This window comes from Suncus etruscus, chromosome 15 (assembly GCF_024139225.1).
Source record: "Suncus etruscus isolate mSunEtr1 chromosome 15, mSunEtr1.pri.cur, whole genome shotgun sequence".
NCBI classification, from domain to species: Eukaryota; Metazoa; Chordata; class Mammalia; order Eulipotyphla; family Soricidae; genus Suncus; species Suncus etruscus.
The window spans coordinates 31,358,353-31,375,184 of record NC_064862.1 but is presented as its reverse complement, the minus strand read 5'-3'; the positions used below and the strand labels follow the sequence as shown (position 1 = coordinate 31,375,184).

The window sequence follows — 16,832 nt, the reverse complement described above, 5'->3', positions numbered from 1 at the left end:
AGTTGGTTTTCAAGGAGAATCGTCCCACCACAGTTTACTATTCCTGGCATTTGTTGATGTGTTGAGGTAGAAACTTTGGCCTGTGGTTCACTAACAGTTTACCTGTTTTATCTCAAGTTTCCACAATAGTCTGGCTTTGATCTTTGGCTGGCCAGAAACAAAGCACACAAGAAACCAATTAAGGTTCAGAGCAGCTCCTGCACCATAAAGAAAAGAGAGAAAGTAAATCAAGCCAGAATCACTTGCTTATTTGCCGATTCCTCTTTTGATTTGGGCTCGTGGCCTCTGTTGCCTGCAGCTTCCACCCTTGTATCTCATTTGGTGTTTGAAATGTTGAGATGCATTCTCCTGCGCTAACACAGCATGGTGAAGCTGGATCCTTAGATGAAGCCATTGGAACTGGGTTGAATCTTCATTGAGATACTCTTTTTCTTCTGGACGTGTGGTATTAATCTACCTCAGCGTGCTCCACTTGGTGTGGGGTTTTCATCTCTCTTCAGGAAGATGAAATTCTAAGCCTCAGCTGTCACAGCCTTGAGACTTAACCACCTCAATGCCACACTGATGCTAGTTCAGGGCAATTAAGGTGCTCCCAACAGTGACAGCTCCCCTCATTAGGGCCTCAGTATTTCACAGGCCTTCTCTCTAACAAGCAGGCTTTTCCTGAGAAATGTCGAAAACACTTACTGGGTTAGACTTTAAAACTATCAAACCCAGACTACAAAGTAAAAAAGCATTGTTTTCATCACTGCTCATCTGATCTTGTGAGTTTTCCTAGCCCTATATATTGGCACAGCAGACTAAAGAGTGCTCAGTTGCTCTGTGCATAAGAACGCCAATTGACAAGTGATGGCCTGTTAGAAATCATTTTTTCCTCCCAAAATAGTCATCAGTAATTATTGGTCATTACATTGAAGAGCTTTGAGAAGAAATGTCTCCTACTGATTCCATATTTCATTTGTGTTTCCATAGTTAATTGGGTTAAAAGTATTTCTATCACTAAAGAAAAGCACTATACTTCTATGATCTAGAAGCTTCTATTGTCAGGCCAGAATATCTGGAGCCATTTCCATATAAGGCAGATCTTCCTAAAACAGATTGTGTTCCTTGACTAGTCTTTATACTGGTCAGATCACCTTCCCTCAGCAATATAAACTATTTGAAGTACCTTTCTGTTCATGCTCTTCCAGTGCAGAGGAAGTTGCAAGTGAAAACCCAATATCCTTATTCATGAAGTGATGCCTTTCCAAAATACTTGGTTGACTTTTAAAAATATCTTTTTGCAAGAATTCTGGCAATTTCTTTCCCCGTTAGTTTTGTAACACTGTTGTTGAGTAGAACAATCTTCATCATAACTCTTGGAACTGAATTGCAGCCAAATTTGAATTATTTGTGCTTTGGAAAGGAGAATTGGCAAGGATAAATAGCCGATGGCTGGTATACTGTAAGATAATTGTAACCATGGCAGTATTTGTTTCCTAATATTGTGTTTCTAAATTAAGTGATGAGCTTCATCATAGGAAAAAGTCCATCTGTATATTCAAGTTGAATCTAAATGATTTCAACTTAATTATTTTAATATTAGAAGTAGTTGTTTCCTGTAGAGTAGCCAATTCAGTAATTTTCTTGATCTCACGTGGAAGTTGTTTTTTGCATGAGCTATCATATCTTCTAATAAACAAGTTTCTAGGAACATATTTAACAGTGATGCTTTTTCAAAATCTAGATAAAGGAATATGAAAAGCTTGATAATGAAGAAGATCGCCTTTGTAGAAGTCGGAAAATTTATGATACTTATATCATGAAGGAGCTGCTATCTTGTTCGCATGTAAGTGTTTTTTACACAATGAGTTTAGTATGGATTAATATGGCAACATTCAATCTTACTAAGATGAATATAAAATAAGAGAAAGATATTTATAGTCCTTGTCCAGGGTAGAATTTTTTGTTATTTGTTTCCTGATAATAAAATGACAAGACGACCAAATGCCTATGCATCATTTGATTCTTGTGGTTAATTTCAAATGCAAATGAATAAAGTAACTATTTTGGATTTGTGGACGGAAAGGCTAGTCTCAACTCTAAAGGAAGTTTCTAAAGGAAATTAGTCTTTATTATTTTAAATTTAGCTATACTTTAACAATTAAGCTAATCAAATAATGATAAATATAAATCTTAAGTGGTTTATTTGAATCCATAAGGAAGATTATTATTATTGTGCTATTTTTTTCAGTTGTTAAGTAACGGTTGAAATAATTTTCCCTCATAAATGAGATACACAATCCAATTTTGTCATTATATTAAACTAGATTCCTAGGAAGTTATTCTACCAGAGATGAGTGGAACAATCAGTAATAAAACTTTATCATGTAATATCTCTGCATTTAATCTGTTTTCCAAAACAGTGGATTCAGTTGTCTTGGCCTGTTCAGTGTGGGAGTCCTTAGCACGTTATTTAGACTTAGTTTTAATTAAAATTTAATTTAATTTAATTAAAATTAATGGAATCAGAAATTTAATCTTGAGGGGAGAAAAGTTTTTTCTTGAGGGGAGAATCTCAGTCTTATTTGGTACCCCTTTAAGGGGAAAAAAATCACTCAGCGCCCCTCACCTAGTAATTCTCTTTCTTCAAGTGAAGAAACAGAAAGTAACTAAGCACCATACCCCAGTTGTTCTAACACTCTCCTTGTCCTTGGGGAAGGGCAAGATCCCCCACTTTAGAAAACACTGCTGTAGAGCCACATTTCTAGTGCCCTTTGGCTTGCCAGCTCAATACACATTTCCGTTCTCACAGAAAGTTCAGTTGATCATCATGGGTTATGAGTTATTTTCATTCAAGCTTCTGTGTTGAATGTGCTGTTTAAAATTCTTGCTAACATTTGACTAATTGTGGCTGAAGATGCACCCTTATAGCATACCTTACTTTATTGTTCTTTGGACTCACCTAGTAGCAGAAAGAATGAGCTAGAGCTGATCCTGGATACAGTGTCTTGCAGCCTTGCTGGAAAATGGTTGAAGCTTACAAAATTCCAGGTGTCTGGGGCCAGAGTGATAGCATAGTGGTAGGGCGTTTGCCTTGCATGAGGCTGACCTGGGACAGAGCCATGTTCGATCCTCAGCATTCCATATGGTATCCAGAACCTGTCAACGCAGAGCCAGGAGTAACCCTTGAGTACTGCCTAGTATGGCCCCCCCCCCAAATAAAATAAAAATAAATGATTTATTAAAAAAAAAAGAAATAAAGAACGAAAAAGAAAATGCTAGGTGTCAATGGGAAATCCACTGTAGTAATTGAAATCTAAGTTTCATTTAGCTCAGCACACTTTTAGAGAGTTTTTGCAATATTCTTTGTAAGTCTTTTTCTTATATGCATTATTAAAGAAGACATAATTTCAAGTTTGGGGGAAGGATAGAGTTTAGAGTTTGTAATTCTCATGGGTGTTAATTTCATTCTTTCTTTCTCTTTCTTCCTTCTTTTTCTTTCTTTCTTTCTTTCTTTCTTTCTTTCTTTCTTTCTTTCTTTCTTTCTTTCTTTCTTTCTTTCTTTCTTTCTTTCTTTCTTTCTTTCTTTCTCTTCTTTCTTTCTTTCTTTCTTTCTTTCCTTCCTTCATCTTCCTTCCTTCCTTCCTTCCTTCCTTCCTTCCTTCCTTCCTTCCTTCCTTCCTTTCTGGCCTTTCCTTCCTTCCTTCCTTCCTTCCTTCCTTCCTTCTTCCTTCCTTCCTTCCTTCCTTCCTTTCCCTTCCTTTCCTTCCTTCCTTCCTTCCTTCCTTCCTTCCTTCCTTCCTTCCTTCCTTCCTTCCTTCCTTCCTTCCTTCCTTCCTTCCTTCCTTCCTTCCTTCCTTCCTTCCTTCTTCTTTTTATTTTTTTGGTTTTGGGGCCACACCAGCAATACTCAGGAGTACTCCTGCATTTGCACTTGGGAATATGCTCAGGGGAACCTATGAGATGCTGGGGATTGAACCCTGGTTGTCCACATGCAAGACAAGCACCATACCTACTGTTCTTTTCTATGGCTCCAGGTCCTAGTTCCATTCTTTTAGAACCAACTTCCCTCTGCAGTGGTTGTAGTAGGATTTTCCTTAATCTGCAGTCTTGACCTTTACAGCTGTCAGATATTTAAGCTTGCATAAATTTAAGTTTAAGCTTGATAAATTCTTATCACCATAGGGTTGTACAGTTGAGCAATTGTGTTAAAACACAAACACAAAACATAAATTGTATGTTTCGGTGTTATATAACATACAAGTTTGTTGCATTTTCTATATGGAAAAACTTAATGCTTTTTTCTTTTTAAAGCCATTCTCAAAGCAAGCTGTAGAACATGTCCAAATTCACCTCGCCAAGAAACAAGTGACATCAACTCTTTTTCAGGTAAGATGAAACCATTTCAAAATATATTTACGGCATTTACTTAACAGTTGGACTGTGACCTTCTCTTTGCACATTTAAATACCAGTGCATAGGACTGTTCTTGCCTGGAGGAAGATCTGGAGTGGCTAGAGTCTCATATTGCATCTCACTGAAATGTGCTCTTCGGTCAACATCCTTTGTAAATAAAGATTTCCCCAAAAAAGGTCAACAGAGCATTCTACTAATATTTTCTTTGAGTCAATCATGACGAGATATTAAGATAAGAGCCTTTTCCCTGTTTGACATTCTGGATACCAGTGATAAGTAGGGACCCTACAGTGCTTATATTTTAGTCTTAGAGATGTTGATATTTATGTTGATTATTCTTCAGAAGAAAAGACTATGTCAGGAAGAAAGAGCAATGAGTGAGTGATGAGGCCAGAGAGAAAGCTTGTTGGGCTACGTGCATGCTCTAGGCAGGAGGCTTAGTTGATATTCCTGGCATCACAATATCCACTAAGCACTGTAGGTGTAAGCTCTGAACACAGAGCTGTGAATAGCCCTTGAATACCACTGGGTGTGGGCCCAGAAAAAGACAAAAATAAGCAAGAGTAAATAAATGTATGCACAGCCATGGAGTCTGATGAACTGGATTTTACCTGGACCACTCATGTCTTGAATATACCAGAGCCTCATCCCATAGATTTGTAATAAAACCTGGAAAACTAAGCAAGCAATGGATCATTCTATTTGTCGTTCTTTAGGTGAATAGTTTCTTCTTCTCCCGAAGACTTTTCTATCCTAAGTGTATTTCAACTGGCAAGAACATGTTCAAAGTTTCCAGTGGATAATATAAATTTTTACTTGTGATTTTAATTTTAAAAATTAAGAGAGTGCAGTATGTTAAATAATACAATGACTTTCATTAGTCCAGAAGGTTAATGTATTATTGTATTAGTCATTTATAAAAAGGTAGGTTGATTTTCTTTTTACTTTGAAGATGGAAATCATTTATTTATGCAAAAATGAATTTGACTTGGGGCCGGAGAGATGTCATGGAGGTAGGGCGTTTGCCTTGCATGCAGAAGGAATGTGGTTCGAATCCCGGCATCCCAAATGGTCCCTGACCCTACTAGGAGCTATTTCTAAGCATAGAGTCAGGAGTAACCCCTGAGCAGTGCCGGGTGTGACCCAAAAACCAAAAACAAAACAAAACAAAAATGCTGAAATGTTGGGCAGGAGTGGTGGCGCAAGCCGTAAGGCATCTGCCTTGCTTGTGCTAGCCTAGAATGGACCGTAGTTCTATCCCTCAGTGTCCCATATGGTCCCCCAAGAAAGGAGCGATTTCTGAGCGCATAGCCAGGAGTAATTCCTGAGAGCTGCTGGGTGTGACCCAAAAACCAAAAAAAAAAAAAAAAGAAAAAAAAAAGGATCTGACTATTCTATAGAGCAATTCCTAAAACATTCATATGTAGTGACAAATAATATATTAGCTTTTTACTAATATAATGAAATGGACTTTATGAAACCTGTCTGTGTAGGCTGGTTGGTCAAAACTCTTGGGCTCTGAATTCATTTAAGCTGCAGGGAATTATGGGAGGTGCGATGAGAATTCTGGTTCTTTTTTTTTTTTTTTTATGTCTCCATTATAGTCTGGTATCAAAACTTGGATTTTGACTGACTTTGGCATTGATTACAGACTGTCTTCTAGTCAAATTGCATTTAAGATCGTTAAGCAATACCTCCTTATATGTGGATTTTAGAATCTTAATTTTTTTACCTCTCCTGAAATGTAAGTAATATAAAAACAGATTCTCAGGTGACGTACAAAAGAGCTCTAGGATTCTTTTCAGGCCTTCAAGGAATATTCTATTAGAAGTTTTTTTTTCCTCCAACTTAGGTTTTATCTTTTTTTTTTTTTTTTTTTTTTTTTTTTTTTTGGTTTTTGGGTCACACCCAGCAGTGCTCAGAGGTTACTCCTGGTTCTACTACGCTCAGAAATCGCTCCCGGCAGGCTCGGGGGACTATATGGGATGCCAGGATTCGAATCACTGTCCTTCTGCATGCAAGGCTCTGGCCCCTCCAACTTATGTTTTAAAAATACTTCTCCGGGGGCCGGAGAGATATCCTGAGATTAAGGTGTTTGCCTTGCCTGCAGAAGGATGGTGGTTTGAATCCCGGCATCCCATATGGTCCCCCGGGCCTGCCAGGGCGATTTCTGAGCATGGAGCCAGGAGTGACCCCTGAGCACTGCCGGGTGTGACCTCAAAAAAAAACAACAAATAAAAACAAAAACAAAACAAAACAAAACAAAAAAAAACAGTTTTCCAGTTTGTTCACTTAAAGAAATGGAATAAACATAAATGACCTGATAAAAGAGATACAGAATGGGTGGGGGTCTTACTTTAAGATGAAGGAAATAAGTTCTGGAAAGTTATAGTTAGTACTTTCCTGAGGTTAAGTTAAAACAAGGGTGTATTAGTTGTAATTCAGTGTACACTTGCTATCAGAAGAACATAACAATATAGAGGTGCATTAGCTAGCTATAAAGTTGATTGAAGTTCTTCGAAATGCGATTTCCCCCCAGCTTTGTTGAGGCTAATTAACAAATAAAACTTGCTGTAATTTAAAGGTACACCGGATGACATTTTAATATGTGCCCACTTTTGTGAAATGATTACTACAATTAGCCAATTGGCATATCTATCACCTAAAGTAGTTCCAGTGCTCTAGCAGTGCTCAGAGGACCTTGTGGTGCCAGACTGAATGTTTTGTTTCCTCATTGCTCTAATTCTTTGATCGAGTTCCCCAACCCATTTTTTTCTTTCCTTTTTTTTTTTTGTTTTAATCTCAGGATTGCTTTGTACACATTTTGGGATTGTTTTATTTATTTAAGTTAGGATTGCACTGGCTCGGTCCGTTGCTTTAAGTAATATGGCCCACTTTAACAGTTTTCCTGCTTCTATTCCAGGAACAGTATCTTGCCATTTCTTAATATCTTCTGTGTTTATATTTTACAGTGTCTTATAACTTTCAGTGTATAGGTCAGTCACTTTGTTAACTTTATACTCAGGATTTTTATATTCTTTGTGATGGGGTGGTTTTTTCTATTATACTCCTTCTTTTTTTGTTTTTTTTTTTTTTTGGGGGGGGGGCAAACCCGGTGACACTCAGGGTTACTCCTGGCTATGTGCTCAGAAATTGCTCCTGGCTTGGGGGACTGACCATATGGGATGTCTGGGGACTGACCCAGGGTCCATTCTAGGTTAGCGTGTGCAAGGCAAAACGCCCTACCACTTGTGCCACCATTCCGGCCTCTCTATATACTCCTTATAATTTAGTTTTTGCATTTGGAAATAAAACCAATTTTTGTATATTGATTTTGTATCTTGCAATTTACTATATTTATCTCTTCTTGTTGTTATTATTATTATTAATTATTTTTGTGTCTATGATGGTGCTTCCCAGATGGTACTTAGGGGACCCCAGGAGTCACTTCCAATTATTCTTTTCCAACTGCTGTTTAAATGATAGAGTCAGAGGGCGCAGTTTTGCTTAGGTGCTGTGGAGAGAGGGATTATCTAGCCCCCCCCACCCCAGGTAGTGTTTAAGAGACCCCTAGAGCCAAAAGTAGTGGTGCTCTAGAACTGCACCCAATGGTGTGGTACCAAGGATGGGCCTGAAGTCCCCTGCATATAAGGCCTTAACTCTTATACAATCTCTTCAGCTTTATTTCTAAGTTTTTTTAGTGGTGTCATTAGGGCTTTCTATGTATATAATATGCCAATATTGTTAGTTTTAAGTCCTCTTTTCTAATTTGGATTCCTATGATCTTTTTCTTGTTTAATTGCTGTGGCTAAGCTTTCCAGTGATAATGAGAGAGGACTTTCTTGTTGAGTTCCAACAACTCAACAAGCTGTTGAGTTGTTAGCTGTGGGTTTGTCTTAACCAGCCTTTGTTCTACTGAAGTTATTTCTGTTGTAGGCCCAATTTATTGAGATTATTTTAAAATCAATAACTATAGAGGTTTGAATTTCGCCAGATGACATTTATGTATCTTGTGATTTTTCATTCTTTTGTTGGTGGTTTGTTTTACATCAGTAGATGTGGTTCACAGTACTGAACCCATGTGGTCATGGTGAGTCATTCTCTGAATACATTGTTTGGGTTTGATTGAGTATTTTTGCATCTTTGTTAATCAGAGATATCAAACAACTATCTTTTGGGGTTTTTTTGTTTGTTTGTTTGTTTGCTTTTTGGACTGTCCTTGTCTGGTTTGAACATCAGGGTTAATAGCATAAAATGTGTGTAGGAGAACTGGAGAGATAAGACTCATGGGCTAGGTGCCTGCTGTGCTTGTAGTAGCCCCAGATTTAATCCTCCAACACCATCTGGAGTAACCCCCAAGTACTGAGTCTGGATACTGCTGAGTATGGCTCCAAAACAAACAAACAAACAAACAAAGATTTGGGAATCTTCTTTTGACTTCGATTTTTGGAAGATCTTATGAGGAATATGTATTACATCTTTTTGAAAATCTAGTAGAAATCAATAGTACCACTTTGGTACTGGGTTCTTATTCTTAGGATATTTTTATTTCCAGTTTCCTTTTTGTTTGTTTTTAGGGCACATCTGACAGTGCTTAGGGATTATGCCTGGCTCTGTTATCAGATATCACGTCTGGTAGGCTCAAAGGAACATACTGGATGCCAGGAATCAAACCTGGGTCGATTGCATGCAAGGCAAACATCCAACCTACTGTGCTATTGCTCTAATCCCTTATTTCCAATTTTTAATAGAATTTGGTCTTGTATGTTCTTATTTTTATAGTTCCTTCAGGTGTATTTTATTTAGCACTCTCCATGTTTAATGATATGAGCCAGTATAACTATGAACTTTCCTCGTAATATTGCTTTTGCTATAAGATCTGATAGCTCATCTGTTCATTTTCTTTTTTGTCTTCAGGTGGTTTTTAAATTTTTCTGTTGATTTATTTGTTGAGCCAGGAATAATATATTCAGAAGCATGTTAAGTCTCCAAACTGAATCTTCTTTATCATCTGTGATATATACCTAACTTGTTTTCACATCTTGGTTACTGTGAATTATGCTGCAGTAAACTTAGGAACACAAATATTTCCTCAAGATACTGATTTCATTTTCTGTGTGTATGTGCAATAAGAAGTAGTATTGCAGAGTAATATAGTAGTTTTGCTTTTAATGTTTTGGGGAGTCTCCAGACTATTTTGTTTAGAGGTTGTACTAATTTGCATAGAAGTGAACAGCTGTTCACTTAGATAACACTTTTCATCTTTTTTCATATGAATAATAGCCATTCTAGTATACCTGAGATAATTTCTCACTGGGTTTTGATTTGCACCTCCCTAGAATCTCAAGTACCTTTTCATATGTGTCTTTTTGACCATTTGATATTTTCTTTAGAATGATGCCTATTCAGGGCCTTATAGGTCTTTTTGTTTGTTTGTTTGTTTGTTTTGTTTTTTTGGGTCACACCCGGTGGCACTCAGGAGTTACTCCTGGCTCTGTACTCAAAAATCACTCCTCGCAGGCATGGGGGAACCATATGGGATACCGGGATTCGAACCACTGTTAGTCCTGAATCGACTGCGTGAAAGGCAAACATCTTACCACTCTGCTATCTTTCTGGTCCTGCCTTAGTCTATTTTTAAATCAGCTTATTTGATTGCTACTAGTTTAGTTTCTTAAATATTTGGAAAATTAACCTTATATCAGGTACATGCTTTATAACTATTTTCTACTATTCCATACCTAACTTTTTCACTATGTTGGTTATTTCCTTGTGGTGTAAGAGCTTTTGTAGTTTGGTAAAATTCCAGTTGTCTAGTTTTATTTTTGTCCCCTGAACTTTTGAAATCATATGAAAGAAATCATCGTCCAGAACAATGTCAAGAAGCTTTTCCTTCCATGTTTTATTTTAGAAAGTGTACTGCTTCAATGTACCAACTTATGTTCTAGATCTTTCTTTCATCTTGAGTTTGTTTTCTGATGATGCAAGTGTTTCATTTCATTCTGCAGATGAGTTTCCAGTGTTCTTCTTAACTCCTTTTACCAAAGAGACTGTTGTCTTTTCATTGTGTATTTTTGGTGTGTTTGTCAAAGATCGTAAATTCCTGGTGGATTTATATCTAGCTTATTCTATTTCATTTTCCTATAATATCTGTATTTAGGTCAGTACCATACTGTTTTGACTTATGTGGCTGTAAGTTTTGAAAACAGCAAACATGATGCCTGATTTGGATTTCATTTTTTAATTAAGGCATGACATAGTGAAAGAAAAATGTCTTGGGAGTAAATATACAATGCTTTATATGAATTATTGTCTTTTCCAAAACTGACCTTAGAAATAAATATTGATACAGACACCTTTGGTGGTGAGGCTCAGGAAAAGGCCTAGCATAAGTTCGAGTGCCAAAAATGTGCCGACCCTGTGTATGGCTCTCAGTTTTCTTCATCTTATTTAGAGTTTATAGTGGCCTTGCCGATTAGATCTGGCAGTCCCACTGTAGCAATTAGGTTGCTGAGAGTGAGGGGAAAGTTGTTTGTTGTTGATCTCTCTTTTGCTTTCTGACTTCTTCATTGTCTACTTGGCAGATTTTATAGTTTTTCTAACTAAGAGTAGGAATTTGGCAGAAGAGATTTAATCTTAATAACTTCTAGGCTGAAGCAATAGTATTGCAGATAGGGTGCTTGCCTTGTATGTGACTAATCCAGGTTTAATCCCTGACATCCCATTTGTTTCCCCAGTCCCACTAGAAGTGATTTCTGAGCACAGAGCAAGGAGTAAACCCCGTGAGCACAACTCGGTGTGCCCCCAAGTGTTGTTCTTGTTTTTCTGGCGACTTTGGTCTTTTATTTTATTAAATCATGTTTAGAAATAGAAAATCTGGGATGCACAAATTTAGCCATTTCATAGATCTTTGAGCACTCGATCAGTTCCATCTGTTTATGGCTTTCAAGGCTCTTGAGATGAGCCACAGCCCTTGGTTTTCATATCTGGAAGAGTGGATTAAAATCAGTGTCATATTTCATCAAGGCTCAGTAGCTCCGAGCTGAAGAGCTAGCTAGCTGGCTTTCCCTGTTACCCAGGAGGGCACAGTCCTTCTTTGGTATCTGGAGTAGGGCCTGAGCCCTGGCCAGACAGTGTATATCTTGTGGATAGTCTTAAGCGACTCAGCCATCTCTATTCTGCTGTGGGCAGCAGGGCGGATGCTGTGGTTGGTTGTGTCTCTGCTGCTGTTTGGCCACTGTGGCTTCTGCCAAGTTTCTGGTTCTTGTTCCTTGCTTTGTACTATCCATGGCCTGGTCCTTCTCTTTTGAAGTTTTTTCAGAGTGATCTGAGAAGAAAATAGTCACTTCACATCATTTCACAAGTGTAGGGAGTTGAACTGTTTTCCAAGGCTGATGGAGTTAATTCTGAGCTGTCTGTCCTATGATATCTATATGCTCTTATTTTGAAGTGCATAATATAGAAGAAAAAAGTTTATATCATTTGTTCAGTAATGTGTAGAGCAGAGTGAAATGGAAGATTATTTTTCCCTTAAACACTTGGGGATATACCTGTTCTCAGCACCCCAATCTCTTCAGTTCAAAACCAGGATTGGGAGTAATTCCTCTGTTTATAGACACTCTAGCTCTATAATTTTTAAGAGGTAGAAAGCTAATAAGTAAAATAGCTAAGCAAAAGAATTTAGTCTCTGGATTTCTTAATTTTTCATCTTTAAAACTCAGTATTGAGGGTGCTGGAACAATAGTACGGTGGGCAAGGTGCTTGTTTTGCATGCAGCCAACCTGGGCTTGATTCTCCATACCCCCATGCAACTCCCAAGTCCCCCCCCCCCTTCCGCCCCTGCCAGGAATGATCCCTAAGTGCAGAACCAGGAATAAACCCAGAGCACCTATGGATGTGGCCGAAAAACATAAAAATATCCCAATTCATTATTAAGGCTGATAATTTACAATCAACTTCACTACCTAATAGGAACTATATTATGGTCTATTGAATGTTGAATAGCTTCTCTAACTTACTGGGGCCAATTGCACAATGAAACACTGGGGTATTTTGTTCCTTTAGAACAATTATTAAAAATTTCAAGATCTTGGGCCAGAGCAATAATGCAGCAGTATGGCATTTGCCTTGCATGAGGCTGACCCAGGATGGACCTCAGTTCGATTCCCAGCATCCCATATGGTCCCCCTTGCCAGGAGCAATTTCTTTTTGTTGTTGTTTTTGATATTTTTTGGGTCACACCTGGCAGCGGTCAGGGGTTATTTCTGGCTCTATGCTCAGAAATTGCTCCTGGCGGGTTCAAGGGACCATATGGGATGCTGGGATTCGAACCACCGCCCTTCTGCATGCAAGGCAAACACCCTACCTTCGTGCTATCTCTCCGGCCCCGCCAGGAGCGATTTCTGAGTACAAAGCCAGAAGTAATCAGGAGTAACCCCTGAGCATCACCAGGTGTGGCCCAAAAAACAAACAAACAAACAAAATCGTAATTCACTTTGGTCACAATAAAATTTATTTGAAAAGAATTGCTACTTCTCACAATGGAGTCATTAAAGTCATTGTCCGAGAACTTAAAAAAAAAAAAGAATTTCAAGATGCCAACAGAAGGGTCTAGAACCCAACACTCTTCACTCTTTGGGTCTTCCCTGTCATCTGTGGAACATGCCCACCAGACTCACTTTGGTCCTTTAAGAAGAATCTGTGACTCACCAGGAGCTATCATAGGCCATAGGGATGCAGTAGTAAGGAGAAGCCTGTCCTTATTATCTAGGAAGAAGCTATTGAATGCTGTGATAGCCAGCAAATCCTATTGATGAACCAGTGAAAATTGGACAAGTCCAAGGTGCCTGTGGGGGTAGGGAGAACCTGTAGCATCATTTCATCCGAGTCTTTTGGTCTTTTACTTTCCACTTATTCTTATTTATGCAGCATGGAATTGTTTTTCTATTTTTTCCAGCCATACATAGAAGAAATTTGCGAAAGTCTTCGAGGCAGCATTTTTCAAAAATTTATGGAAAGGTATGAAACATCATGCATATATACATATACAGAAATGCCTTGTATATTGAATCTCATCTTATCCATATGTGTCACCTTTAAAACTGTGTGTTCATTTTTTCATTCTATTAAATGTTTGTTGACCATACGGTATGCACCAGCTTTGGTGTTAAACTCTCTAGGCTAGTCTTTCTATTATAATTTAGAGGATTGGCCTATTATCATGGCTCCTTGACCTCAAGTTCTTCCATTTCAAAAGTGATCTCAAATGTAAGTACCATATTTTTTTGTACCATAAGACGCACGCTTTTCCCTCAAAAAGCTTCAGGAGCGAATGTTACCTGGAGCTGAAGCCTGTGTGTAGGAGAAGAGCATCTAAAAACTGTGCGTCAGGACCGGAGTGATAGCACAGCAGTAGGGTGTTTGCCTTGCACATAGCTGACCCAGGATGGACCTGGGTTTGATCCCCGGTGTCCCATATGGTCCCCTGAGCCATGAGCAATTTCTGAGCGCAGAGCCAGGGGTATCCCCTGAGTGTCACCGGCGTGGCCCCCAAACCAAAAATAAACAAAAACAAACAAACAAACAAATAAAAACTATGTGTGTCTTATGGTCAGGTGCATCTTATAGAGTGAAAAATATGGTAGAGGAGGTAAAATTGGCATTAGAACTTATCTCATCAGGACATCTCTGATAATTCAAGCACAACTATGGAATTTATCTAATTTATTTGTTTGAATTTTAAAATATTACCTTCCACCATAGGATTTGATTCTTTTATGTTTTGTTTTGGGCCATACCTTGTGATGCTCAGGATTTATGTCTGACTCTGCACTCAGAATCACTCCTGTCATTTCATGGGGTACCATTTGGGTTACTGATAAAACCCAGGTTAACCGTGTGCAAAGCAAGTGCCATTTCCATTGTACTATCTACCCAGCTCCTTGCCATAAAGAACTTAAAAGCATATGCATATGTCTATCATAGATACTGGTAACACACTAAAACTGCAGAGTACATGTGTTATGTAAAATTCTAGAAGGGCTTTCATGATACTTCCAAAATGCCCATGTCTTGTGCTTTCAGGCACCTGTTGGTCAATTCTTGAATTTATTTGGGGCATTCCTTGGGGATAGTACATCGGAAGTATTGAACCTGGTGGAATGGAATCTGCATTCCTAGGGACTGTTGCTATTCATCCTAAACTTGGCTAATTTCTAGACGATTGACACGATGATTGTGTCTCATTGCACAGCCGTCTGCAGCTGTTCAGTAATTGCCCTTTAAGAACAAATGCTGCTTCTTTGCAGTTTTTCTGTCCACATAAGCACAGAAGTGAAGTAATTTTTAACCGAGTTGTGTTATGCAGCTTCAAGAGTTCAAGAGATAATTTTATCCTGGAGTAAAATCAACACATCGAGAAAAGGAACAGCCAGTCAGACACGTGATTGCATTTCTCTGAGAAGGGCCAAAAACTCTTCCAGATACACAGCTGAACCAAACAGAATTTCCAAGGGGCTGACTACAGTCTCAGGAATTGGGAGAGGGGAGCCCCATTGATTTTGGTTCAAAATTATTCCCAACTCTCCAGTCAGCCTAGCCTTTCTGTGATTCCTAGACCAGAGGGGAATGAGGAGTTGAGGATGGTTAGTAAATTGAGAAAAGAGGTCCCCTAACTCATTTTCACAGGCCCCAGGTAAACTTGCAGTCATTTTCTCTGTCAGCTACAGGAAATGCCAGGGAAGTTGCCTTCAGTGTAGGGAAGTGTGTGCTGGAGTCTGGAACACTTGCATGTCATGTAAATGAAGAGTGCTTAATGCTGGTTTGTTTAATTTCATACATTCTCAGTCCTTTTTAAGTTAGCACATTCTCCAATTAGAGTAAGGGAATCTATTGTCAAGCCATGCTTGTGGAGTTGGAGTTCTGGAAGGTACTCATACTCTTTAAATAAGTGCCTGTGGCCTGCTGGGCTTCGGGACCACCCTACTTTGAGGCCTGGCCTACTGCAGGCTGATACTGAAGAAGATGTGTCCCCCAGGCCTGTGGGAGCGCCTTTCTCAGCCTCCTCCTGGGGCCACGCAGGGACACAGCAGGCAGGCCTTGTCCCTCCCGCAGGGACACTCTCCCTCCTGGGCATGAGGCCCAAGAAGCTTGTTCTCAGCCATCTCTCTAGTGAGTCAAGAGTCAAACTTGAAACAAGTGCATGCTCCCCCATGCTCCCTGCACTGCCCCCTCAGTGTCTGCCCTCGTTCTCCTCTCAGATGGGGGTCTCATGGCTGCTCAGAAACTGACTCCAGCCCCCTCAGGCCCAGTGTGAGCCAGACTGTGTCCTCTGCCAAGCTGATGACCCTTTTCTAAGTTGGGGTTAATTAGCTAGAGCACTTAAGGAACCCCATGGACACAGGACTGAAGGTGCCCCTTACTGCTTCCTCAAGAAGATTTTGTTCCTTCAAACTCCACACAGAATCTGTGTGGCTGGCTGCTTTGTGGGGCGAGGTGGTCTTTGAAGGCAGAGTGTGGTCTGATGTTAGTTCTTCTGGACTTCTGGCCCATAGCAGTGTTTTTCTCCACCTTGTTGTGAACTCTCCACAAACGGACTTGGAAGTCTATACCTTATCCCCAATCCCTATCCCATCACCAGCTCTGAAGCTCATACTCTGGCATAGACAGGAGGGGGTCAGCCATCTTGGCACACCGAAAACACTTCCAAGTAACAGCCTGTTTGCTTGGTGTAGGCCGCACTTCAGAAAATGTTTTGAAGAATCACTCGACACTCAGTGTGTGATTTTATTATCAGCCTTATTAGGAAGGTCAGTAAGACACTCTTTTAGTTTTAGCGTTACTGACAAAAGATGTTATGTAATTGTAAGATTTTTTTTTTTTTTTGCTTTTGCTTTTCAGTGTGATTATTAGTCTCAGAGATAATTTTAAGATTCTCAGAAGGCATCTGAAATCACCCCAATGAGGAATTGGGATGTTTGAATGCCTTAAGACATTCTGTTATAAAACTGATTAATTTCTATAACTTGCACTTAATAAGAACTCCTTTAGGAAAGAACTTCTCTTTTTTTCCCTCCCTCCCCACCTCCTTCCCTCCCTCCCACCTTTCCTCCCACCTTTCCTCCTTCCTTCCTTCCTTCCTTCCTTCCTTCCTTCCTTCCTTCCTTCCTTCCTTCCTTCCTTCCTTCCTTCCTTCCTTCCTTCCTTCCTTCCTTCCTTCCTTCCTTCCTTCCTTCCTCTGCCCTTTTTTCTTTCCTTCCTTTTTTTTCTCAAATAGATCATATGTTTATTTGTTCTTTTTTTTTTCTTTTTTTGGTTTTTGGGTCACATCCGGCTGCGCTCAGGGGTTCCTCCTGGCTCTACACTCAGAAATTGCTCCTGGCAGGCTCGGGGGATCACATGGGAATGCTGGGATTCAACCACCGACCTTCTGCATG

The 16,832-nt window shown here is 39.3% G+C and overlaps 1 protein-coding gene across 3 annotated transcripts in view; it reads left to right on the top strand.

The window, feature by feature from the left end:
- GRK3 (G protein-coupled receptor kinase 3) overlaps positions 1 to 16,832 on the top strand; it is a 157,738-nt gene that overhangs the window by 86,193 nt on the left and 54,713 nt on the right. For all 3 annotated transcript variants that reach the window (XM_049788790.1, XM_049788789.1, XM_049788791.1), the window contains 3 exons: positions 1,727 to 1,828; positions 4,297 to 4,371; positions 13,355 to 13,416. In XM_049788790.1, coding sequence (XP_049644747.1) covers positions 1,727 to 1,828; positions 4,297 to 4,371; positions 13,355 to 13,416 — 239 coding nt within the window. The remainder of the gene's footprint in view (positions 1 to 1,726; positions 1,829 to 4,296; positions 4,372 to 13,354; positions 13,417 to 16,832) is intronic.